The 27,400-nt window shown below is 28.8% G+C and overlaps 6 protein-coding genes and 1 pseudogene across 10 annotated transcripts in view; 3 read left to right on the forward strand and 4 right to left on the reverse strand.

The window, feature by feature from the left end:
• The window catches only part of Stg-1 (stargazin related protein STG-1), a 37,140-nt gene extending 37,104 nt beyond the window's left edge, over positions 1 to 36 (reverse strand). The window contains exon 1 of the mRNA XM_085662008.1: positions 1 to 36. This exon is cut by the window's left edge and continues 125 nt beyond it. The gene's annotated coding sequence lies outside the window, so the exon portion shown is untranslated.
• A 377-nt stretch (positions 37 to 413) lies between these two features.
• Positions 414 to 8,199, forward strand: LOC118442014 (uncharacterized). Of its 2 annotated transcripts, XM_085662020.1 has the most exons (5): positions 414 to 570; positions 1,970 to 2,054; positions 3,368 to 3,496; positions 4,420 to 4,512; positions 6,378 to 8,199. In XM_085662020.1, exons 2-5 carry the CDS (start codon positions 1,973 to 1,975, stop codon positions 6,968 to 6,970), a joined length of 897 nt encoding a protein of 298 aa, XP_085518146.1. In that variant the 5' UTR covers positions 414 to 570; positions 1,970 to 1,972; the 3' UTR covers positions 6,971 to 8,199. The 2 variants fall into 2 exon arrangements, with proteins under 2 accessions (XP_085518146.1, XP_085518147.1); XM_085662021.1 differs by lacking the exon at positions 4,420 to 4,512.
• Positions 8,200 to 8,976: 777 nt separating this feature from the next.
• On the reverse strand, positions 8,977 to 11,709 carry hay (ATP-dependent DNA helicase hay). Its single transcript, XM_035867627.2, has one exon. The coding sequence runs from the start codon at positions 11,573 to 11,575 to the stop codon at positions 9,179 to 9,181; it is 2,397 nt and encodes a 798-aa protein (XP_035723520.1). The 5' UTR covers positions 11,576 to 11,709; the 3' UTR covers positions 8,977 to 9,178.
• A 40-nt stretch (positions 11,710 to 11,749) lies between these two features.
• On the forward strand, positions 11,750 to 15,858 carry wda (will decrease acetylation). Its single transcript, XM_035867629.2, has 9 exons — positions 11,750 to 11,972; positions 12,062 to 12,222; positions 12,566 to 12,905; positions 13,081 to 13,313; positions 13,516 to 13,851; positions 14,478 to 14,625; positions 14,750 to 14,918; positions 15,005 to 15,188; positions 15,340 to 15,858. Exons 1-9 carry the CDS (start codon positions 11,898 to 11,900, stop codon positions 15,461 to 15,463), a joined length of 1,770 nt encoding a protein of 589 aa, XP_035723522.2. The 5' UTR covers positions 11,750 to 11,897; the 3' UTR covers positions 15,464 to 15,858.
• Positions 15,859 to 15,975: 117 nt separating this feature from the next.
• On the reverse strand, positions 15,976 to 16,995 carry LOC118442260 (histone-lysine N-methyltransferase SETMAR pseudogene; annotated as a pseudogene).
• Positions 16,996 to 17,289: 294 nt separating this feature from the next.
• LOC118442255 (ubiquitin-protein ligase E3C) lies at positions 17,290 to 22,898 on the forward strand. Of its 4 annotated transcripts, XR_004838349.2 has the most exons (6): positions 17,290 to 17,461; positions 17,953 to 18,412; positions 18,591 to 19,126; positions 19,210 to 21,260; positions 21,396 to 21,782; positions 22,762 to 22,898. XR_004838349.2 is itself a non-coding variant. In XM_035867625.2 (5 exons), the coding sequence occupies exons 2-5, from the start codon at positions 17,997 to 17,999 to the stop codon at positions 21,561 to 21,563; spliced, it is 3,171 nt and encodes a 1,056-aa protein (XP_035723518.1). In that variant the 5' UTR covers positions 17,290 to 17,699; positions 17,953 to 17,996; the 3' UTR covers positions 21,564 to 22,561. The 4 variants fall into 4 exon arrangements, 3 of the variants coding, with proteins under 3 accessions (XP_035723518.1, XP_035723517.1, XP_035723519.1); XM_035867625.2 differs by lacking the exon at positions 22,762 to 22,898 and having other exon boundaries at positions 17,290 to 17,699; positions 21,396 to 22,561; XM_035867624.2 differs by lacking the exon at positions 22,762 to 22,898 and having other exon boundaries at positions 21,396 to 22,561.
• Positions 22,776 to 26,527, reverse strand: Sec3 (exocyst complex component Sec3). The gene is made up of 10 exons (XM_035867628.2): positions 26,337 to 26,527; positions 25,935 to 26,162; positions 25,576 to 25,812; positions 25,170 to 25,407; positions 24,856 to 25,073; positions 24,582 to 24,772; positions 24,051 to 24,418; positions 23,775 to 23,920; positions 23,016 to 23,210; positions 22,776 to 22,928 (listed from the first exon to the last, which is right to left on the reverse strand). Exons 1-10 carry the CDS (start codon positions 26,505 to 26,507, stop codon positions 22,776 to 22,778), a joined length of 2,145 nt encoding a protein of 714 aa, XP_035723521.1. The 5' UTR covers positions 26,508 to 26,527.
• Positions 26,528 to 27,400: the final 873 nt, after the last annotated feature.

Genomic DNA, 27,400 nt, shown 5'->3' on the forward strand with positions numbered 1-27,400 from the left:
TAAAAAAAAACATTCATTTGATGAAATTATTCGCGACATTTGTTATACAAAATTAATAGTATTAATGACCACGTATTTACATTGTTTTTACAATAAACATTTATCGTTAAGATCTATCGATATGATTGGAACTGTTATATACTGAAGATGTCGTTATTTATGACGTAATAATCGAAATCCTCCTTCTTCATTCGAGGTTATATTCCGATCGTACCCATTCCTATTCCTCCTGTTCCTTTCGCTTGACACTTTGCTCTGTCTTCCTCTCTCTCTCTTTCTCAATCTCTCTCTCTCTCTCTTCTTCTCTCTCTGTATCTCACTTCCACGCATCCGTTCTTTCTTTCTCACTCTATCTCACTTGCATGCTACTACATGCTCTCTCTTTCTCTCTCTCTCTACACACACACATTACATACACATACATAACATACATACACACATATATTCATCCCATAGCACGAACGTCATTCGCGACAACAAAGCTGCTTTGAAATAAACTGCGACTTCAGTGTTACAGTGACCGTGAGAGTGTAAAGTGTTCGTGGTTAGAAAGAAACTAGAAGAGAACAGGTAAGGATTTATCATTTTGGTTATGTCGATCATATAAGTAAATAAATATAGGTTTGCTTGTATTATAGATATCTCGATATGAAAAGTCTAAAGGCAATATAATTTCTAAAAGTATTCTCCTTTGATAGCCATATTCGTTGCCGCAATATTGTGATACGAATCTTCTATAAGGGATTCCTTCGTGTCTACGTATTTCTCGAGGTCGTTCAGAAAGAAGCACCTCGTGATTCTTCAATGTCACGAACATTTTTCTGAAATGACGACGTGAGAAAAAATGAAATTAAAAAGCGTGGTCTGTGAAATAGTGCGAGGAAAAGAAGGAAGAAAAGAAAAAAAAAGAAAACAAGTCATAGAAAAGATGGGATTACGAGCGAGAAATAAGATGTGAAATAAACTTTTCATAAAGAAAGTGAGGTTAGATTCGATCAACGTTGAAAGCACACGGCTACGAAATTTTAGAAAGTAGTTTTTGGAACGTCTACTTTACAAAATTATATACCAAAAGGCCAATCAGAAGTTTTCTAAGGCCAGTTTATCTATCCTTCTTGCAAACATGAGAAATTCTCATTCGCGACGACGCATAACGTATATTTTAGAGAAACATTCTATATTTTATACATTCGAATATTTTAAAAAGAAGTAAGGAGAAAAATGTTCTCTTTTATTTTTTCTTCATTGAATATTTTTCTTATCTTTTTTTTCCTTATCTTTTTTTTTCCCTTCCCTCGCCATTAAAAATCTCGCCTCGTTAAAATTTTAACGATGCTATAATGTATAAATGCGTATGCAATTATTTTTAAAATAATTTACAATTTATGATGAAATTTCTTGATATATAACTTTTCAAACTTCCAATATCCACGAGTCATCTACATTTCATTAAAGTAATTCATAGGCGCCACGTTTTTTTTTAATTAAAATAGAAACTAAGTTTCTTAGAAAAGGATCTTATATACGCATACATATATACATAGATACATATACATACATACAAACGCACACGTTTGTATTACTTTTCTCATATATTAGTAAAGATAAGAAAGAATGTTTACGTAAAGTTTATCTCAGATTTATCCTAAGAGAAAAAATTGAAGTTATATTTCATAAAAAACTATTGTATAGCTATAACTATCAAAAATATCAAAATTCATAGCAACGATTTCAAACGTCATGTTGTTATAAATCGAATGTTTTTTCTTTTTTTTTTTTTTGAAAACTGGGAAAAGTTCATGTATATATACCGATATAAATGAAATATATACGTATATAAATAAAATGTTTACTTGTGATTAAATAACAAATATTATTTGGTAATAATTCTTCGTAATATCATAAAAATAATGACTTTTCTTTTTTTTTTTCTTTGTTTTTTTTTTCCTTTTTTTTTTCTTTCTTTCAGAAAATGTTCAACGCAGGAAGTCTCAGTGCCTTATTAACAGGACTATTGGTCATTGTCGTCATACCGGATGTTTTGTCGTATTCAAGTATGTATTCATTAAAATCTTATATTTAACGCTTCTGTATATTTCTTCTTACTCGTTATCTCGATTGTGTTTCCTTTCCTGCTGATATCACGAGTAACATAATAAAAAGGAAAACATTTTATCAAAGGTAAAAAGGTCAACGAGATTATGAAAGCGTAGCCAAAGGAAGCTCAACTTTCGTTCAGTTCAAGAATTGATAAAAGCTGTATGAAAAGAAAAAAAAAATAAATAGTCTTTGTTTTATAATTATAGCATGAGAAAAATAATAAATAAAATAACAAAGGTTTTTATCTCAACGACGTTGCTTCATTATTAAGCTCCAAATGGTCGGTATCTTAAAGTTGCAACTTGTATAAAATATCCATTGGTACAGCGTTTAACTATTACATGAAAAAAAAATATATATATATGTGTGTGTGCGTGAATATATAAATGAAAGAACAAAGATTACTTTTTTAATAACGTTGACTCATTACAAAGCTCCAAATGGTCAGTATCTCGGAGGTTGAACATGTATAAAATATGCATTAGTATAACGTGTAACTATTGTATGAAAAAAAAAATATATATATATATAAAGAAACAAAGATTTTTAACTTAACAACGTTGACTCATTACAAAGTTTCTAAAATTTCAAATGTCTAATACCTTAATGATTGAACATGCATGGAATATGGATTAAAATAGGATGTAATCCTATTGCATCGGTACAATTTATCGGTTTCTTTTTGAATTAACGTGAATACTCGTAAGAGATAGAAAATCGAATAGAATCTAACCGCGACCTTTCCCATCTTTCTCTTGATAATTGAAAATCAATGGGGTTTCTTAAGCAACGACGCAACCACGGTTGAAATAGAGTTACAATTATATCAATGGATAGGCGTGGCCAATTTAAAGACCCCCCATCCCTTCTAAAAATGCAGGAAGATGGTAGTTTTATCCGAACAAATTTACGTTATGGTAAATAGAAAGGAGTGAAACGACTAATTACATTTACATGATTAATTACAATTACGATCTTGAATCCCTTGACAATTTATCAAATTGTATTCCCTCTCAAAGGCTCTATTGTATCGTCATTTGAAATATTTTCAACGTGTTTACAATAAGTATTTTCAATATTTATCAATTGAATTTATTTATTTCGTAAATTATATTTGAACTTTATTATAATCACGTTAATATTATGCAGTCACGATAATTATATCTTTCATAAAAAATTTCTTTCCTACACGATCTTTTCTTTATATCGACTGAATAAATATTTATATATCATACGTACATATATATATATATATATATCATTTCAGAATACGGAAGGAACTGCAAGGATATTGGATGTAGGAGTGATGAAGTCTGCGTGATGGCCGAGGATCCTTGTACGGATTACTCAAATAAATGTGGTCGTTATCCAACTTGCAAGAAAATGAACGACAGAGGTAAGCTGAAAAGAAAACTTATTTAAAATACCATTTAACGTTTTATTATATTTAATTGATATTATTAGAAACAATTGCATTTATAAATTAAATTAATTCGAATAGAAATAAAACCATTGAAAATCGTTTCGATTAAAAAGGGATTTAGTATAATAAAAACACACGTACATGTCGCGTTAGTATTATTTTAATTTGTAAAACGAAATATAGAATACCTGACAATTTTTTTTTTTTTTTTAGTCCTTCGATGCTTTAAAAAAAAAATAAATAAATAAAAAAATCGATACATAAAACGCTTTTAATCTAATCGTAAGATTCACAATATCAAAATTAAAATATTAAAGATAGAAAATATTATTGAATCTATGGAATTTTATAAAATTAACGTGTACAATAATTTTTTGACGAAATATTGAATTTCTTTTTTTACACGTCGCTTTCGAATATTTGGATAAATTTAAAGTCTGATATATAATATATACCTATCTACGTTAAAAAGACAGATCTACGAAGTTTGTAATTATAGCCGATAATGATATTATATCTTTCATGAGAATTAATGACACTTGTGCATGATATTACATATGCATGAGATCGTGCGCATGTTTTAACTTTGTTAATGCGATCCTTCTATCTCTTTCTCTCTCTCTCTCTCTCTCTCTCTCTCTCTCTCTCTCTCTCTCTCTCTCTCTCTCTCGCTTTCTCTCTTTATGGAGTATCATTAACCTGGCAACTCATCTCCGCCAAAGTATGACAAACTTCTTTCGACGTAATGCTTACACTACGACCGGATGAGTAACAATATATTCATCGATAGTTATCGATGAAAATATGGGGGATTATAAAAAATTAATACTTCTCTGAATGATATTAAATGTTGATGTTACTTTAAAATGATGCCGCTTTATAATATTTTCCTACAGAGACCAGTTGTGCGAGTATCATTTGTAATGAAAATGATTACTGCAGAAATGAAAATGGCATACCGAAATGCGTAAGAAAGGTAGCATCAAACGGTGGGTATTAAAACGGCAAAACGATAAGTTCTTTTTATTTTATTAATAAACCACCGAAATCATTAATCGAAAATCATTAAAGCACATTAATATATTCCGATATAATATGTCGCACAATAATTTTAATCCTTTGCACTTTAATATATTTTGAAGGCTGATGTTTTCTCGGAAAAATTTAAAAATTAAGACAAAACGATGAATAAATAAATGATAAAAAAAAAATATGTTTAAAAGCTTTTAATGTTATTCGTTTATTGTTTTAATTTATTATAAAGATTATGAATAGATTACACGTTAAAGTGCGAAGGATTCATTTTTAACGCTTGCTTTTTTTCCTTTTTCTCTTTTTTTTTTTTTTTTTTTTTTTTTTTTTTATCACTGTAATATTTTTATTACTAATTATTGCATGTTCAGTACGCGTTTGTAGTATTATAGACATTGTAATTTTTTTGGGGAATAAAAAATAGGTACGACCGATGTAGTTCACGTAAATAACTAACATTATCTTATTATTATTTCTATGCAAATTTTCAATTAATGTTAATTTTATAGATATCGCAATTTTAAAACTGAAATTCGTATCGAACCAAAATTATTATACTTTTGGTATGAAACGATTTTCGTTGCGAATAGCTTCACTTTTTTGTATAAATTTTTTATCAATCCATCAAGCCGTCCAGGCGGTAGAATGAATGGACACACACACATATATATATATATATATATATCTATGTATACATATATTTAGATTTTTATATGAAACGTGAAGATTCAAAAGGATTTTCGGATATCTTTCTTAAAGTTCGTCTGTTACATATTTCGATATATCAAAAGCATGAGGAACTCCCTACGGTCGTGCCTAAAAATCGTTTGAATTATTTAACAGAGCTCTGATATCCAAATAATAAAATAGAGCCGCTATTTATTTGGTCAATATTATCAAAATTTTGGATCAGTATTTTAAATAAATGGTCAGTATTAATAACAAAGTATCAGTACATAATATAAACATGATTAATATTACATCGGTCAATCCATGACGTAATAATTATTTATACTGACCAAAATATTCGTATAATATTGATCATTTATTTTACAAAATATTTATCATTGATTAATAAAAATACTGATTCAAATAAATAAAAATGATAAAATAGGGAATATGTAAAGGACAAATAAATCGGTGGTATTGCACTTTTCCTGAATTAAACCAAGTAGTTACAAATTATCATCCATGGTCATAACTTGATTTTGTATTACGAAAAAAAAAAAAGTAAAATATTTCAATAATATTTGAACTTAGCATGTGTATGAACTTTCCTTAATATATTCCATTTTAACTCATAAATACCCTTTCAGTTGATCCATTTGACCCTTCGAGCAGTACGAACGTACATTTACGTTTTGAATTATGCACCGATCTAGTACTGCTGTTAATTTACATGTAGTCCTTAATATTTTAACGCATCTACTCGTTTATATACACTTGTTGTATATAGTTCAATAACACTATGAAAGCTCATTGCTCAAAGGATTAAAACATTGTAACGTGGTTTGTTAATAATTAAGAGTAGTATAGTTTGCACCAAAACTCAAATAAGATTTTACTTAGTATTTATTAGAGAGTTTTTCAAGTACCAGGAGTAAATTCAAAAAATGTTCCTTTTTTTTTTTTTTTTTTTTTTTTTCTTAACGTTACTACATGAAAATCAATTTTACTTCGAATAATTTGAGAATGTGAAAAGATGTATATTTTATATCACGTTTTGTTTTAAACGCGATATATTATTAGATTGAAATTTACTACAGGTACTTAGAAACATAGAAGCAAAAAAAAAACGAACGAAAAAGAGAGTACTTTTCAGGATTCGAATCGGCTGGTGTCGATATTGTGAATGGTCAACACGTCAGCAGTAGCGATACTAACAAACACACGAATACCAACACGAATCCGTTTGCTAACGCGAATGCACCACCAGCGCCCGCTGATCCTATACCCGGGGGAAATGGTTATCATCAAGTAAACTCTGGTACCAATCTAGGTTATCCTTCTTATCCAAGCAATGTAGGCACTTCGAATAGCAACCATGGTTATCCACCATATCCGTCAACGAATCGAGAAAATCAACCGCGAACTGATAACCTTGGTTATCCTCCATATCCAACTATGAACAGAATGCCGCAACCTGGTCAAGGATATCCTGGTCAAGGTTATCCTCCATATCCAGGACAATCTGGATATCCGCAAACAGGCTATCCACAACAACAGTATCCGAATGGTCAACGATATCCAGTAGGACAATATTCTGGATATCAAAATTATCCGAATCAGAATCATCGTGGATATGCTTACAATTCAAATTCTCCATATCATAAAAATGGTAGCATTGGACAATCTGCATCTTTAACGACCGTTTGCTTGATTAGCTTAGCCTTGATATTTTTCAATCGGTCGTGATTATGAAATGATTTTGCTTTTTTTTTTTTTCTTTCATCCCTAATTATTAAACGGTGCATTGCTATCCTCGATTCAAAAATAAATTTATATAACGTTCTAAACGTATTTTATAAAGCATATCTATGCAAAATAATTTCGCATAAATTTTAAACGGATTCATTTTCTTAATGCTTTTAATAAAATAACAAATTCGATTAAGATAGAAATAGATGAAATAGTTTGCGAAGTTTCTATTGAAATGCAACATGTACCTGATGATGTATAATTATTTTTATGTTAGAAATTTGCTATATAGTTTAATTTATAGACCATGACAATTTCAATGTGCAGTCTTTACAAATGTGGTCGTAATATCTACCGTCCAATTGCTTTATTAAATGATTGCTGGCAATGCACAGTGCCTTCGTATGTGACGCATATATCTATATGTATACATTCATAAGAAAACTATTTATATGTATATACATAGATGATCAATACTCGTATATAATGGCTGATAAATTGATATATATATATATATGTATAATAAAATATCCTCTAATAGAAATTAAAATTATATTCTTATAGCGATTGTTAATATTTAATATTAATGAATCTATTTTTATTGATATTTATTGCGATTATTCTATACAAATCATGTGTATTTTAGATAATTCTTTAAAGATATGTATAAAAATCAAGTGTTAATATGATAAATTTTATCTGCTTTGCCTATAATTTCATCTTGTATATTGCAACATTTTTCAAAATTTTTTAATTATATATATATATATTTTTTTTTCTCTATACTAATATTAATTTAATTTATGTAATTTATGATATGCACATAAATAAAGAAGAAATATAGAACTGTCCAAATATCAATCTTAAATAAGATGTATTAATCTGGATTGGACATATCCTTGATTTGACCTAAACAAAACATTAACATCACATCCTTGCAAATGTAAAAAACATAAAACATATTTACTTTATATTACATCAACAGCATGCAGTTTTAACTAACTGTAACCAAACAATTTTTTTTAATTTAACATAAAAACATCAATTGATTTAAAGGAACTTCTGGAAAGCATTTAATTATATATATATACTTTTTTTTATTTTTGACTTGATAGTATTACTTTTGACATGATATTTTAATATAGCAATAAATTTGTTGATTATCGATCTACGATTTGACAGTACCATATCCAATACCATCACCAACACCACCACCAAGAGCATATGGACCTGGCAGATCATCTGGACGTTCTGGATCCAGAAATACTATCGGTGATAATTCTATCTGGAATCGATTGTTTGGAGATGATCGTAATCGTGGATCTAATGGCCGTTCGAGTGGCAGATCTAATTCTCACCGCACAAGAGACGATTATTATAATACTCACGCTTCCACTGATAATCGTGGCAATAGAGTCTGGACTTTCTCTGGTTAAAATATAATTTCTCAACTAAAACAATTTCTTCTTTCTTAAATTCTTACATTACTTTCTTCAGTTATAAAAGAGTATATTATTTTCTTTATAAATGTTATTCTAATTTCTTTTTGCTTCTTTATTATGAACATGCAATATATATACATATATATATATATATATATATATATATATATATATATATATCTTATTTTTAATGTAATCATATTTACGCAATATATTATTCATAAATAGTAATAACAGAAATTATGAATATCTATGAAGTACCATCTGTAATGAAAAATAAAAACTTTTCATTTCTCTATATGCCATTTTTAAATATTATTATACACAGTTTTTCCTGTGAACTTAAAACTTACTTTTTTTTAAATGAAAAAAAATAATTTCATAAAAGGTATTGTCATAAATTTTATTTATATACAAATACTCTATTCAGAATGATTGACATTTATAATAATTTATTTGATTTACAACATTTTATACATGCAATTCACATGAAACTAAATTTATTATCATATATTAGAGTATAATATAAAGAGGAACTTTTAATATGTATGAAAAATATAGTCTATTAATCCTATATCTTTTAAGAATTACATTTGATTTATTTGAAATTACGCATGTAAATTGTAAATCCTAAATGATATAATACAACATGCTTTACAGCTTCTTTTTTACCTAAAAATTTCTAGAATTCATAAATATAAGATATTATTATGCAGTTGTAGGATCAATACACAATAAAAATACTAAATTCTATTATAAGCTCTTAAGTTCTGAATTTTTTAAATAATGGATGTTTATTAGCTGTTGAAGAACTTGGTGCTTTTTTATATTCATAATAAACAGCATCATCTGCTCCTGATAATGATGTCATATTTCCTGCTTTCATTGTAACTGATCGTACACCTTCCCCAGGAATTCTTTCCTCATCTGCATCCATATCACTGGCTGTAAGAACTTGTTGCAACAACTGACCTTGTTCTTCTCGTACGCTATACATTAAATCTGGCTCATCGTCCATACCTGCCAACTTAGTAATAACTTTATAAGCATAACCTTGATTAACAAGAAATCTTTGACGTTTTCTTGAATAGTTCATTTCCATAGTATCTTGTGATACTAATGTATAAAAGAAGGCATTATATTCTTCTGCAATTGCGCCTTTTTTAGCTCTCAATATACGTCCCAAACGTTGAGCTTCTTGACGTCGGGAACCACCATGTGAAGAAATTTGAATTAGTACATTTGCTTCTGGTAAGTCAAAAGAAGTATCAGCTACTTTACTGACAAATATCGTGTTTACTTTTGTATTAAATTTAAAATTTTGCAATATCTGTATACGTTCATTTTGACTAGTTGGTCCATAAATATAGGGTTTATTCATTTTAATAGCATAATGTTTTAATGCAAATACATTGTCTGAGAAGACAATTGTTTTATCGCCACGTCTTTCATGATATCTAATCAAATATTGACAACTTCTAAACTTATTTGGATTCATTACATACAATAACAATTTCCTATTTATTTTACATCCTAGATATTCCCTATAAAATTCAGGTGTCATGGGACACCATACTTCAGCACACTGAACTCTGGCAATGAATCCTCGTTTTTGTAGTTCCAACCAATTGGCTTCATATAATTTAGGGCCAATTAAAAAATTCAAATCTGCAATTTTATCATCCTCTCGCAATAATGTAGCTGTTAATCCTAATTTACAATGAGACTGTACAATTGTTAATACTCTTCGAAACATCTTAGCAGGAATTGTATGTACTTCATCCAAAACCATAATTCCCCATTCCTGTTCTTGTAGCCATCGCATAGTTTGTTCGGCCTCCCACGAACGTTTCTGCGTATGTGTTATCATAGAATATGTAGTAATTAAAATGCCACAACCCATAGGCTTATCTTTTGCTTCGCTAGTAAATCGACAGATCATAGAATCATCAGCAGTAGACCACATTTTAAATTGCTGTTTCCATTGTTCTACGGATACTCCAGAATTACAAAGTACCAAAGCACGCTTTCGTACTGTACAACAAGCTGTTACACCGACTAAACTTTTTCCTGCGCCACATGGTAATACTATTACACCTGATCTAGCACGTCCATTGCCAAACATTTTACGTAAACTTTTCTCTTGATAAGGCCTCAAAACTGCAGATGGTTTTAAATCAATATTTATATCAGGATTAACATTGTCATTGCGAAAATCATATTCTGCCAATAACGGATATTCCAATTCTATACATCTCTTTTGTATAACTTCAATTTTTTCTTGATTTACTTCAAAACTAACAGTTTTTAATTCTTGTTCTTCTTCTTCGTCTTCATCTTCTTTATCAATTTTTTCATAAAATGTAGTTATATCCTCTGGTATAGCAGCCGTTTCTGATGGCGTTTGATCAACTTTAGTTTCAGGAGCAGTTTGTTTAGCAGTAACTGCTTGAGCACTTGGCAATGGCTTTGCGCCAAATTTTATATTCTTTACTTTATTTTGAATATTTGTTGTCACTTCATCCTTTTCTAAATCATCTACATTTTTTCTTAATCTACATTGCTGTATAACAGGATCCTTCAGAAGTGTTTGTAATACTTCTGGGAATGGTGATTCCACAAAATATTTATTACGTTTTAATACAAGCTTTACTTTCCCATATGATAATGTACACAATTTTATAAATTCTATAATACCATTAGGTATACTCGTTTTACTTAATCTTTTCAAATATTCTATTATATCATGAGTTTGAAGACCCACACTAACAGCAGCATACAAAGAATATGCCGTTAATTTATATTCGTGAATATGTTCTGGTCGACAAACGGGTTCTGATATTGCTATCAAAAAGTCATGGGCGTGCTTATAAACAGGCGAAAATGATTCAAGAAAAATATGTCCATTTGGAGCTACCCATAATGGTCTAGATTCACAATCGGCTTTCAGTGTCATTTGCGAACGATAATCTTTTGCACCAAATTCATCTTCTAATACAGTTTCATCTTGTTTTTCTATATCAGTTTTGGCAGCGTCTGGAATACCCTCTGTTTCTACAACATCAGTAGAATCATCATCCACGCATTCTTCATGATCTTCTTTCCTTTTTTTCCATTTGCCTCTGTCATTATCTTTTTTGAAACGTTTTGGTGGTGCCATTCTTTAAAAAATCCAAATTCCAACAGACATTAATAAGATCAAAAGCAAACAGAACTGACCTCACTAACTGATCTGCCATAAAATTAATCAGTGTTTAAAAAGGCTGTTTTACAGATAAACATTGAAGACACTAGCGCCCTCGAATTCCTTCTACTGCCATCTTTCGTTGGAAAATTTCAATTACAGTAAAACAATTCTCAGCTGTATTTTCCAATTCCATTTAGACGTTGACACCCTTACAACGGATGCAATGAATATCGTAACACATAATGAATTTTTAAAATCTTAAAAAGAAAGACAAGTGTCATTGATCAATTGATAAATGAAAATGAAGCGTTCAAAAAGTGAAATAATAAATGCTACGGTCGAATCGTATTTAAAACGACGTCATTATCAAGTAAAATTTTTGGTTAAATAGATCTCTTCGAAATTACAATCACTTATAAATATTGTAACATAACCCTAATTATTTGTTTATTTACATAGCAAGCTGGTGAATTTCTTTGTAAATCCGATCAGTCAATCTGCCAAACTGGCGATGAAATGACTCTTAGTGCAACAGTTAAGTGGGGTATATCCAGGGATAATTCAATTGTCTTTAGTGCTATTACTATTGATACAGCTGCTGCAGATCAAGCATATGAAAGGTTCCCTTTTTTTTTTTTACTTCTTTTTCATAGTTTGTTTAACAATTATGTAAAAGCATTGTTATAAAGTTGAATGATCTGTTTATATACTTTTCAAATATAACGTTAGTCTGAAGCGTTTACAAAATAATTCAAATTACTTAAAGAGCAAATATATAATTAGTATTTTCTATCTCTTTATATTTACATGAGTTAGATTAGACATAAATTAGTTTTTTTTTTGTTTAACCAAACACTTCTGAGTATATATATATATATATATATATATATATATATATATATACATTTTTTCTATATATATATGTATACATTTTTTACTATATATATGTATACATTTTTTCAGACTAAAGATGTGGGTAAATGTTATACTTAATGATAAATTGAAAACAGAGCTGAAAGGTCTTCTATATCCAGTATTTTGCCATCTTTATTTAGAGATGTTACATGCTGGAAATAGACAAGCTGCAGTACAGTTTTTAAAATCTCATCAAGGTGAATTTATTAGTGAAACGGAAAAGAGTTTTTTAGAAGAACTTTCCAATGTCTTTTCTATACAAGATATTGAATTAAAACCATTAGTAAATGCATTTAGAACTAGAAAATATAAAGTGGATATGTCAGATATAGCTCATATATGCCTTCAACAATTTCTTAAAAAACATGGACATATAACATTAATGCAGGTAATGTAACCCTTTTGAATTAATAAATTAAAATTAAAATTATAATCATATTTGTATTATTAAATTCTTATAATAAATATTTAAATATTAAAAGGTATGCTCCTAAGATATTAATCTTCTTAAAGTTAATGCGATATAGTATATAAATCTAATAATATTTAATTATTTCCTACAGATAATAAATACACATGTCACTATAATTAAAAAGGTAGATTCTATTCCAATGGATACTGATTCAAATGAAAGTAGAGGACAGCGTTCTGAGATTGGAATTAATGGACATGTCGAGCAACCATGTGGAACTGGAGTTGATCGTGAAATGCGAGAACTGCAAGAAGCTATACGACTGATACAAAATAATGCTTGGCAGCCATTACGCATGTTTACTGTAAACAATGCTATTGAAAAGTAAGTTTATACGATATATCTAATATATAGCAATCACCAAGTACAATGTATTAATTTTTCTTTATTAAATCATAAAAAATATGAGCATTAGTTTATGGTCAAATATTATAGTTAAGAAATATTACAGATATTAAATATCACTATTTTTTTTTTATTTTTTATTTTTTTTTTTTTATATATATATATATTTTCTAATTTTCAGTGCAAGCTGTGGTATGGTGGCATCTAATTTAGATAAAGTTGCCGTAGGATTTAGCACTGCTGAAATAAGATTATGGGGTACAAGTGAGACAGTACTAGTTAAACCAGATTTTAGAGAACCATCTATTTCACTTGCTCGTAGCGTTCCACCTTGGAACAAATTCAGTGAAAACAATCTCTTTAGAGATGAAGCAGGAGCAATAGTATTAAGGGGACATACTGATGTAATACATGACATGCGATTTATTCCAAATGCAGATCTTCTTTTAACAGTATCTAGCGATAAAAATATGCGAGTATGGAGATTGCAGGATTATACTTGTGCTGCTATATATAAGTATGTATAGCTCCCTTAATTACTGTATTTGTGTTCTGTCTATAATATAATAACGAATTTGTGCACTTGGGACGATATGACCTGCTTTATTAATAATTTATTCATAATTTATTAATAATCCTTAAAAAAGAAAATACTTTCAGATTCATCTTATATATTTGAACTCAACGTTGCAAGGTTGTAACGTATGATTATAAAATTGTCCTTGCAAATGATTAAAAAATGATGAGAAAAAATCAATAAGTAAGTAGCATAGCATAATTTAAACAATATTATTATGAAATTGATTCATGATCAATTTATTTACATATTTACATTTTGACTATTTTCGCATGTAATTATCACTGAGTACCTTATTGCTAGTGCACAGAATTATCATAACATATAATTATAAAAACAAGTTGAAAACACGCTTCTTTATTATTGAAAATGTTAAAATACACATTTTTCTTTGTATTAAAAATGAGCTTCATTATTTATTATACAATTGAAAATAGCAACTATTAAACAGGTCATGAAATTCAAATGCTCAAATTCGGCAATAATTTATATATTGTACATTATGTTTGATATAATTTATTCAAAAATATATTTATTAGGAATAAATAAAATTTCTTTTTTTCTAGTGGACACAACTATCCTATATGGTGCATGGATACTAGTATATTTAATTTGTATATAGCAACTGGATCTCATGATAGAACAGCAAAATTATGGTCTTTAGATAGAAAATTCCCATTAAGAATATTTGCAGGACATTTTTTAGACGTAAATGTGTGTAAAAATTTTGTCAATATTATTATTATTATTATTATTATTATTATTATTATTATTATTATTATCATATATCACTAAAGAAAGAATATTTCTTGTAAAATAATAATAATATCATTTCCAGAGCATAAAGTTTCATCCAAATGCTCGGTATTTAGCAACAGGATCTGCGGACAAAACAGTCAGATTGTGGGATAAAGATGATGCAAATTTATTAAGAGTATACGTTGGTGCTCAATCGACTATTTATAGTTTAGCTTTTAGTCCAGATGGAAAATATTTAGCTGCTGCCGGTAAAAATATTTATAACAAAAAGGCATTATAATTATTTTATGCCTATACATTATTTTTAAATCTCTATTTTATTTAATTTATGCAGGAGATGATAAGTCTATTGCAATTTGGGATTTAGCAACTAATTCATTATTGACTGAACTTAAAGGTCATCAAGATACAGTCATGAATGTAGATTGGAGTTTAGATGGACAGTATATTGCTAGTGCCAGTGCCGATGGCATAGTTCGTTTATGGTCCACGCAAGATAATATTTTAGTTTCTAATAAGTAAGTTGAATCAATTTATTGGGTTGGCAACTAAGTGATTGCGGATTTCAAATAAGAAGGAAACGACAAAATCCGCAATCACTTAGTTGACAACCCAATATAACTATTATACATTAAAGACATAAATATTGATAAATTCATTCTTTCACAGTGGATCAAAGACGTCATCTAATAAAACAGAAAATTTTCATACATATTCAACATATTGCTCAAGCATACTTTCCCTTCGATATTATGAAAAGAACAATTCATTAATTTGTATTGGAACTACATAAAAAATATAATATTTTAATAATAACTAAATAAAATGACAATATATGTTTCGATTATGTTAAATGATATAATTTGATTTTTTAATACATATATGGAAGATTATCTTTGGCTTCGTAATATGTCAATAATTACAGAAATGTAAAGGTGGTAAGTAACGAAAGTCGAACTAAATTTCATGTCTGTGAAAAGAAAATATCATGAAAAATATGATTCTCATTAAGTCCTTATAATAATTATATTCAATAGAAGTTACTTTTAATAACTTTTATAATTATATAATATTAAGCGAATATACATATTATTTATCTATGTAATCCTATAGGGAAAAAATGATCAGAAATTTATTTTTTCTTTTCTTAAATTTCTTCATTCTTATTATATATGTTGTGTGGCGTGTTGTTTGTATAGTATATATAGACTAATTAGAATAAGTTTATATATTAGGTGGACAAGAAAGTAATGTCGCTTTCTTAAATTAAATTCAAACGAATAAATTTTTAACAAGTTTTTATTTTTAATCAATAATGTAATCACCTTCGTTATCAACAACCTTTTGCCATCTAATGTGCAAATTTTCAATGCCGGACCGATAAAAATCAATTGGTTTTTGAGTAAAATATCTCGAGATGGCATTTTGGACATCACCCAAATTTTCAAATTTTTTGCCACTAAGAAAATGTTGTAGAGATCGGAATAAATGGAAATGCGAGGGTGCGATATCGGGGGAATATAATGGGTGAGGCAGTACCTCCCAACCCAATTCATTAGTTTTTTCCAAGATTCGTCTTGTAGAGTGCGTGTCTTGCAGAATAACGCCTTTTTTGTTGACAAACGTCGGATACTTTTCGATTAAAGATTGGTTCACTCGATCCAATTGTTCACAATAAAGATCTGCATTAACAGTTTGTCCAGGTTTCAGCACTTCAAAATGAACAATTCCGCATATACTCCACCAAACACACAGAAGCGCCTTTTTGGGATGTAAACCCGGCTTCGCAGTACTTCGTGGCGATTCATTTGAAAAGAGCCGCTGCCTTTTGCGTTTTGAATTATCATATAGGACCCATTTTTCGTCTCCAGTGATCAAGCGATCAAAAAACGGTTCTGTATGGTGCCGTTGAAGCAATACTTTGCATGTGATGGATCGGTTAGCTTTGTTCTCTTCGGGCAGATTATGAGGGACCCAAACACCTGCTCTGCTTATTTTTCCAATCTGCTGCAAATGTTCTTGGATGGTCGACCAAGGTTGATTAAGGGTGTTTGAGAGTTCCTCGATTGTCTGACATGGATTTGCTTCCACTTCTGCCCTTAGCATGTCGTTGTTTAATGTTATTGGTCTTCCTGATCGATAGGAGTTAAAGAGATCAAAATTACCGGATCTGAATTTAGAGAACCATCTTTGACATTTACGAACGTCTAATGCACTTGGATAAACATCGCAAATATTTTTGGTCGCAACTATTGCATTACTACCCTTGCGAAACTCAAAAAGCATACAATGCCGGATATGTTCTTCTGGTATTGGGCTGGTCATTTCACCCCAAATTGCAAAAAAAAGTCTAATATTTAATTATTTAGAAGTGAACAAGTCACAATAACCTTAAAGTGTCTTTGACACGACTTCGAAGTCACAATGAGCTGACAAATGACAATCAAATATCGACATGCGCAGAAACATTATTTTCCGGTCTCCCTAATATGATACCACGTGACAAATACGTCATTTTTATTCGTTCCCTTATTGGCTAATCATAAGCCACGCATGCGTATATGTAGATTATATGTATATGTATATTCATACTTTGGTTAAAAGAGCGCTAGCAATGTGTAAACATTCATTTACCCTACCTGTGGATTGGCGACACTGGTATTCACACGCGTGCGCGCTGTCAGCATGATCAACATGACTGTTGAAATATGTTTATGGCGAGTATTAAATGAGTGGACGTGTAATTATATATAATTTGCAGTAAATTGTTATATTTTGTTAACATATAAAGGTATATAAATATATCCTTAATAATATATCGTTTATTTGGTCATTTTCTCAAGTGACAGAATTGTACGGGGAAAGAAAAAAACAAAAAAGAAAGAAAAAGAAAAAACAACAAAAATTATATTCTATTTTAACCTTGCTTGTAAAAAAAAAGTTAGTACAAGAAAAAAATTCGAAAATTCCTTTCTGTAAATTAATGATATGATTCTAACTTATAATTATTGGCTAATATTGCCATAAAAGTGAGTAAAATTGATAATTGTTTAATTAAGTTTTTTAATGGCATTAAATAAAAACTTCACCATCTAGTCTTCTCTTGTATAATGTAATTTAACGCGATTATAGTTCATATACATATGTATATATGTATATATATATATATATACATATAGATATGTATATATATAAAATTTAATTAACAATTATAGAAAATTTCTTTGCAACTATAGTTTTTAATAATTCGTTGTTATCAAGTGTTATTAAAACAAATTACAGAAATTTTACAACAAGGGATGTTGGTCTAATAAGCAGAAGTCAAAATGTATAGCTTTGAAGGAGATTATAGACGTAAACCGCAACAAAATTTATCTGGTGCTAGTAAAAGAGATGAGAAAGCAATTTTCCTACAGCATGCACAATTGGAACGTTTAAAGCGACAACAACAACGTATAAGGCATGATGCTGCTGTAAAAATACAAGCTCATATTCGTAGCTTTGTAATTAGGAAGATTAATCGCATGCACATGAGATCTGAATTTGATAAAGTACAGCAAGCAGTTGGACAAAGAGGTTTAAATTTGGATGAATTAGTATCTCAAAGTCGAAAATTATTATTTTTTTACAATCGCACATTGGATGCAAATAGGCTTATTTTGATATTACAACAATTTCTCAAAAATCAACAGGAAATTAAATTAAGATGTTTACACTCTGTTGAATGGTTATGGAGGTTACGGTAAGTTTATTATTATACATAAAATTAAAAAGATTTTTGTATATCTTTGATATGAACGAACAAACATACAAATAAATTGTTAATAAAATATACCATACTTTTATTTCTATTACTTTTACATTTACATTTTAATTATAGTAAAAAAAAATTGTAAAGTATATATTTTTAATTATTATAGATGGATTCTTCGTATCTGTATGCAATATAATTCAGAAACATCAATTGGTGGAGCATATTCATTGGCTATCCCTTTAAGAGCAATGGAAGTATTTACGGATGAAGATGTTACAGAGAAAATGTTTCATAAAAATAATAATTTATATTTTGAGAATATATTTATTTATCTAATAAAACATAGATATTTTGAACAACTACGAACTTTAATAGATGAAAAAGTTCCACCTATGTTACAATCATCTTCTAATGCTCCAACACCAATATCCAAATGCTTGCTAAATATGCTACTGAGACCTTTACAGTTAGTTTCTTTTTTGGAACAAAGAAATGGACATTATATATTAATTTTACAAGAATTTTGTAAAAACATATTATCACAAAAATTATCAAGTGCTATAAAAATGTTTATTATACCTGCTCTAGCAGAATTTCCAGAATTTCCATATATACAATTGATTAATTGTATTAATCAATCAGGAATAGAACCAACGTTAAGTTTATTATATTCAATTTTGTCTTTAGAATCCAAACAAGTCAGTAAGTATTCAAATTATTTTATAATAATAATTATTGTTAAATTTAATAAAAATATATTAATTATGCATTTTTTATTAATATAGCGTTATCCAAGTTCAAAACCACTCCGATTAGTTATCTTCAGATTCTTGCTTCGATGAGTTCTGCCATTATACCTGCTGAAATAATCACTGATGAACATATAGAAGACATGGAAGATTCGGATAGTGAATATAACACTAATATGCTTGATCTTGAAGAAGGTGATACGTTACAAGAGTGTATCGACATGCTTAATGAACAGCAGCATGTGTATCGAATACTTCAAATACTTGATCAAGGTCAGGATCTTATTATACTACAATCATTGTGTGAACTATGCCATAACTTATTAATTCATAATAAGCTAGCTACACATAAGTACAAGCTATTATACATGCTTGCCTTTAAACCTGAATTTTTAAAATATTTATGGACAGCATTGTTGTCAGTGTATCAAACATCTGTATTCGGAGGAGCTGCTCCATTACTGCAAGTTATTTCACGTGGTATACCTCTTTCTGCAGAGGATTCAAAAAAAATAGTTCCATTGCTAGATGTGTTTTGCTCATTGTTTTCTTTACTTATTGCAACATTACATGATTCAGAATTTTTTATTCAAGAATCAGATCAAATATCAAATGATAATATTCAACAGGCTATGCCATTTACTACGACAGAATTAGTGACATTATCTATTCACTTGAAAGAAGTATGTTTGGGTTTGGTCGAACTTGCTTTTCCCGATACAAGACCAACTATTGGAGAAGATTATAAAAATGCTTTGGGTTCATCATGTACAATACGAACACCTTTAATAACACACATAAGGACGCATTTGTTTAAAGTTACCGTTGGTCTGTTACGTCAATTACATACGAGAAATTTAAGAAGACCATTTTGTCCACCAGATCATTGGATTACATCAAACATTGTTATTCCTGTAGATAAGCCACAAGACTTTACATTTCGTAGACGTAGACTTAGAGGCTATGTACCGTTTCAAGGATTAAGAGGTTTAACGCGTGAAGACCTGAAAGAAGGTCCACCTTTGTCAGCAAAAGAAGTTCGAACTTTAACATTACTTCGTGAGATGCCTTTTGTTATACCGTTCAATGATCGTGTTGTAGTATTTCAGTCATTAATTTATCATGATAAAAAAGAACAACAAGGTGAATTTACTCACTTTGCCCAGAAACCATCAATCCAAATAACTGTAAGAAGAAATTATTTGTATGAAGATGCATTTGAAAAATTATCACCAGAAAATGAGCCAGAATTGAGATTAAAAATGCGCGTTCAATTCGTCAATACAGCTGGATTAGAAGAATCTGGTGTCGATGGTGGAGGATTATTTAGAGAATTCTTATCGGAATTATTGAAAACAAGTTTTGATCCTAATAGAGGATTTTTTAAACATACAAAAGACAATATGCTGTATCCAAATCCAACAGTACATTTGTTAATGGATGATTTCCCAAAACATTACTATTTTATTGGTAGAATTCTTGGAAAAGCTTTATATGAAAATTTATTAGTAGAGCTCCCATTTGCAGAATTTTTCTTATCAAAAATCGTTGGATTACAATCTGACGTTGATGCTCATCACTTAGCTTCTTTGGATCCAATCATGTATACAAATCTTTTATCCTTAAAAAGTTATAAGGGAGATGTTACTGATCTTGAATTGGATTTTACCGTACTATCCGATGAATTGGGAGAGAAAAGAATAGATGAATTAAAGCCAAGCGGTGCTAATATTCCTGTTACTAATCATAATCGTATCGAATACATACATCTAATGGCAGATTATAAATTGAACAAACAAATTAGAGCACAATGCTATGCATTTAAGCAAGGTATTGGCAGTGTAGTTCCCTTAGAATGGTTACAAATGTTTAATAACAAAGAACTTCAAGTATTAATATCAGGAGCGCAAATTCCTGTAGATGTAAATGATTTAAAATTACATACAAATTATACCGGTGGATATACACCTGATCATCCAACTATCACTGCCTTTTGGAAAGTTGTAAATGAATTTAATGATCAACAAAAAAGTAAGCTGTTGAAATTTGTTACAAGCTGTAGCAGGCCACCACTTTTAGGATTTAAGGTATTACATTATTATTTATAATTATTAATAAAATATAATTATTACGATTCACTTTTTATTTTATTATAAATATAGATATATAGATTATATTATCTATATTTTTCTTTTTTCTTTTTTTTTTTTTTTTGATTTTAGGAACTTGATCCACCCTTCTGTATCCAACATGCTGGCAGTGTAGACCGCTTGCCAACTTCTAGTACCTGCATGAATCTTCTAAAACTTCCTGACTTTCCTAATGAAAAAACATTACGTGAAAAGCTTCTATATGCAATAGAAGCTGGTGCAGGATTTGAACTCAGCTAAAGCTGTATTTTGAAAGTAATTTTACAAGTTGCAACAAAAATATTGATGTGTATGCACAATATAGTATAGCTATTATGTGTAATCTATAAATAATTGGAATCATATTGATGTATTTTGTTAATGGGTGCAGTTTAAAAGTCTGCTCAAAAATTTGTTTACTGGATGCTTCATATGTATCATACATATATTGTTTTAGAAATAGATAATGGATCCTGAGATGTAAGTATTAATACAAAGTCAACAAACTTACATTAATAATAAGTAGGAAGAGGTATAAAAATTAATTAAGGAAGGCACTAAATATGTAACACTGTTAGGAGGGGCCAACTATCTAGTTAGTGTTTGTTGTCTAATAATTTGTCTAACTATGATGAAAATTGCTACTGATATCAATTGACAAGTAATACTATTTATATTAACATGACGGATCTATTGCAGTAATGTATATGTATGCTACATAAAACATTATATAATAATTACAAAATACAGATTTCTATTTCCGTCAATATACTCAAGAAATGATTGAAATTGTGTGGTCTAAAGTGGTACTTGTCGTATAAACGATCTACCTATACTTTTTGCTAGAAAATACCTCTGATCCAAGCGACATTGCGGAATTCACTTAGAGTGAATTACTTTAACATAATACTTCGAGTAACTATTTCATGTAAACATTGCGCTAATAGCAATGTATATCGGAGAATAATGAATTTACGAAAAAATTTATTTACTTTTTTTTTCTGTTTTTTTTTCTGTTTTTTTTTCTTTTTTTCTTTTTTGTGTCTTCAATGTATCAAACAATTTTTGCATTAACGAATAAAAGAAATGAAAAGTTGCTCAAAGTAATTTAAATAAGTCTTCGCTCTTTGTGCGTACGTATTTGTCAATTTTTCTGCCCATGGCCTACAATTGTAAATTGTGTATATTTTCATGTTTTATATTTACGATGAATGTTTATAAACCATTTATTCAGTGTAAATAAAATAACTTAAAACTTTGTTTCTGTCGTGCACTTTATAAATAAATATCATCATTATAATTCAATGAATTATCGATTGTTAAGGCACAGAAAAAAGACAATAATATTAAAATAATCATAAATATTATTCTATATCATATTTATATATAACAGTAATACGTATAATTATACGTTAAAGAATATTTACATTGTTTAATGCTGTTATATCAAACATAACAGGTTACATCCTATTGTTAATGTGATCGGGCGATTTCTGAAAAAAATTCTAAGATATCCTGAGTCGTAAATTCAAGTGTCACCATGCTGTCTGGATAACAACGTTGCACTGATTCTTCAATGTATATGTATTGGGCGATGAATTCACCTTGCATTTCACGCCAAACGACCTATGTAATAAATATATTAATTTCATCAATATAAAATTTACAATAATATAATATAATATATAAAAGATTTTTAATTGAAAATAATACCTGTAATAAATTTTCTTCTTCGCAAAGATGTTTCTCAACCTTACGGTACAAATTTTCTAAGCCTTTTTTTACTTCTCGGGCAGGATATTCCTTTATAACTCGTCGAAGTTCTTGTTTACTAAAAGCCATTTGATAACAGATTTCTGATTCTTTTACACCAGCTCCAACTTTTGCTTGTACGCCCTCAAAGAAGAGCTGAAAATTTTATCATTATTGAATTGTGTCTTTTTAAAACTCAATTACATCATATGTCACATGTAGCATACATACATATACATATATATATATATACATACACGCAATATGTCAAGTTTAGATGTATACAATACATTTAATTATTTCTTAGGCTATCAAAGATACGATAAAATTGACAGTTTAATTCATAGGAGTAAGTACAATGATGTATTTGATTTTTTTTTTTTTCGTTTCTTGTAACATTTAGTAAATAAATCATAAAAAGTGTACGTATATCTTGTTATGTATTATAGGATAGAGCTAATATAACTGTACTGTCTACCATTTAAAAAAGATAAAGATAACGTAAAAATTTTGACGAATATAATGACTTTATCAAAAGAAAAAGATCCAATTACATCACTGTGCTTATTCTTTTAAGGTAAACAACTTTTATTTAATAAAAAATTTGTTCGTATCTTTGTTAGACTAATAAATAATTACATGTACACATTTAAGTCGGACATATATAAATACATATAGTGTAATTTTTATAAAATAAACACACATATACATAAAACTAACATTAAGTTTTTCTAGAGGTCTACCAAAATATTGTATCACATATGCACGAAGTGCTTCCTGATATCTTTGTTTCGCTTCCTTGCGTTCTTGATCTAATACTGAGATTTTTACTTGTGATAAAAGATCATACATATGATGGAAGTTTTCTGGAATAAAGAATAATTTGGATTCCTGATGTAAAAAAGAAAAAAGAAAAGAAAAGAGAAATAAAAAAAAAAAATAAATAAATAAAAGTAAGTTTAAAAAACTTACAAAACATAGACATTAATTTCTTACCCATTTTTATGACCTCAGGTGGTGTTTTATGATGTTCTTTACTATGAATAACAATAGCTTCAAATATTTTGTTAACTAATTTGGTATACCATTTTTCTAAATCAACCTTTCTATCAGAATGTTTGAAAATTTTTTCAGCTGTTTTTGCAAAAAGTCCAAAATTTGCAACGTATGGCAATATACCGCATTTATGTCGTCGATTAACTTTAGTATCTGTTAAAATTGATTGTTGCTGTGCTTGCATAAATTTATCAAAAGCCCTTTTTACTTGAATTAAGGCAGATGCAAAAGTCATTGATAAGAATGATCCAGTATCTTGAGCAGACATAACGTGCTGTGACAAACGAACTAAGACATACATACACCAACTGAAAATAATGTCTAAATGTTATATGTTTAATATATAAAAATGGCATTCTATATTGTAATATAAAATTTATAAAATAATTTGTAATATTGTTCTTATAAATTTTAATTTTAATTTTAATTTTAATTTTAATTTTAATTTTAATTTTATATAAAAATACTCACAAACTATCAACTTTGTCTAAAAAGGCAATAAAGTTATTTAATTCTGTTTCCAGAGATGGAAATATAGCTGACATTGTACCACGCACTTCTTCATTTACTTGCCGTTCTAATTTTTTACTTGCTGTTGAAGTTACTGAGCCAGGACTTGCAGCACCATTATTTACACATTCTGTTTCTTCCATTTCATTGCTCTTGTGAAATGATTTAAGATATGTATATTAAAATTTAATTGGTAATGTAAAATAATATTATAATCATACATAATATGTCTTACATTTGAAGGTGTAAGAACCGAATCTAATTGAAGAAATGAAATACAAAAAGCCTGTTCTGCAAGGCATACCGGTTGCATCTGAGATAATACACAATCTAATACAGAATCTAAAAAACGGCCTTCGCTTATAGGCGGCCAAATTTCTGCACTAAGAAGACACATGGGTGCTGGATTAATTAAGTCTTCAGCTTTTTGTCCACTAGATTTCGAAGCATGAACTAAAAGGGTAATATTAATAACAATTCCATTATATAATAAATAATATATCAAAGATGTTAAAGCTGCAGTTTTTTTTTTTTTTTTTTTTTTTATACCTTGTAGTCGTTTGCTGATGAGTTTATTTTTTGCTATTTCAAAAAAATGTTTTAAATCTCTCTTGTACAATTTACTCATTGTATCCCTATATACTTTAGCAAGCTGCAAGAAAGCTTTATTATCTAAAGCTCTCAATAATTGCATTAATTCAGTATATGGTTCTAATTCATGATGAACAGCTTCATGCGTTGGAAGAATTAATTCTGAAGAAGTTATATTTTCTCCGGTATCATTACCCTATAAAAAAAAAAAGATATATATATATATATATATATATATATATGTATATATATATATATATATACATATAGGGACAATTTACATATGTTATAAAATATAAATGTTATCAATACAATAGGAAAATAAAGAATGTTTTCATGAAAATTCAAAGAAAGTGGTGCATACCAAATGTATAAAAAGATTGTTCAAATGTCTGGCAACGATAACAGAAAATTTTGTTTTAAGTTTCTCTAGACGCTTTTTCTGTTCTGTTACTGCATTTAATTTATCAAGACCAAGTGGTAAAGGGGCTGTCATTGCTTTCAAGAGTGCTGCCCCTGCAAGACTAAGTTCTTCCCGTCCACCTGGAAGCTCGGCTTCATTTAAAATACGATGATAATTCGCAGGTATATCAAGCTGTGACTATAATAATAAATAAGAAAAAATATTTCAAAAAAAAAAGAAAAAAAAAATAAAAAAAAAAAAAGCAAAGCTACAATTAAGAATTTATACTCATATAATTATATTTTCACTTATATACATACAATTGCTGCACTTAATTGTTCTAATAAGAAACTAGCATTATTGTTAGCTGTATGTATCGCTTGATTTTTTTGTCCAACCCGTGCCATAACTTCTCTGATTCTACCAAGTGCCTCATCATAAGCAGCAAGACGAGCTTCAACTATAGAAGCTTCTTCTACAGCAGCTTCAATACTTTTCATTAATTGTGCCACTTGGGGCTCAGAACCTAAGACTAACCGTACATTTTCCTATAAACATATATATATATATATATATATATATCATGCCTTGTATAATAATGATAAAGCATTAAAAAGTAATAATATTGTTAGATTATTAATGATATAATTTATGTAAATATGAAATTCATTAAAACATTCATTGTTCTAATTATAATCAATAAAATACTAATGACATATTACCCCATCAAGAATGGATAGATCTTTGGAAAGTGTTTCCATAAAGAGTTCAGCATTTGAAACGGCATAATCACAGCCTTCTATTAATTGTTTCAAATCACAAGCTTCTTTTTCTGTAATAGGCTGATAATCCGATGAACTGGGTGGTATTAAAAGTTCTGGAATATAATCCATCACGTTTGACGAATTTATTGTTTCTCACTGAACATCATCAAACTAAATACTCATATGTCATATACAACGCGCACGCAATAACGTAATAAATTCGTAAAGCTATATATCTTTTATATAAAAGAAATGTGTTATAAGAGTTATAACTATTAGATATTAGTATTGCAAAATTGTTTAGTTCCTCGTTTTACGTATATTTTATTACTATATTTTATTTTGGGTGAATTCTCATGTGTCACGACGCGTCATGATTTTTGGCGCGAATTCTCAAAATATCATATTGAATATAATTTAGACACATTTAATATTAATTAAATAGGATGACTAATATGAAGTGGTTAACAATATAAGTTAATAAATCACTTGTTTAACATTAAAATATTTAATTTTAATTCTACGCATGATCATTAAACAAAAATATTCATGTTTAAGTCAATTGTATGCAACAGTTACAAAAAAAAATTAGTAAATCAATGATTTCGATAGTTAAAGTATTTCTCATATTCTATAATAGTAGATTAATAATAATGCATTTCCATAAACATTAAAGAAATGGTTTAAATCTCGTTAGAAAAAGAAAATCATTTTAATTTCCAATACCAATAATTTAATATTATTATCTCAACTTAGTTGGCCTTGTGTAATATAAACACATAGTGTAATATAAATGAAGGCAATCTTTCTAAACCTTGACGATCACCGATTTAGTTCTCTTTTGGATTTCGACGAGTGAGCATCGAAACTGTTTCTTTCTAAACGCGAAAACATATAAATTAATAATTTCGATAATTTTATGAATGCTTAAATAATATTTAATGCACACGGAGTGCAACGAACTAATATTTACACAATAATACATTTGTTTAAAAAATACAAAGATCCTAATGCACTAGAAA

Source organism: Vespa mandarinia, chromosome 16, assembly GCF_050613455.1.
Source record: "Vespa mandarinia isolate Hongniang chromosome 16, ASM5061345v1, whole genome shotgun sequence".
NCBI lineage: Eukaryota > Metazoa > Arthropoda > Insecta > Hymenoptera > Vespidae > Vespa > Vespa mandarinia.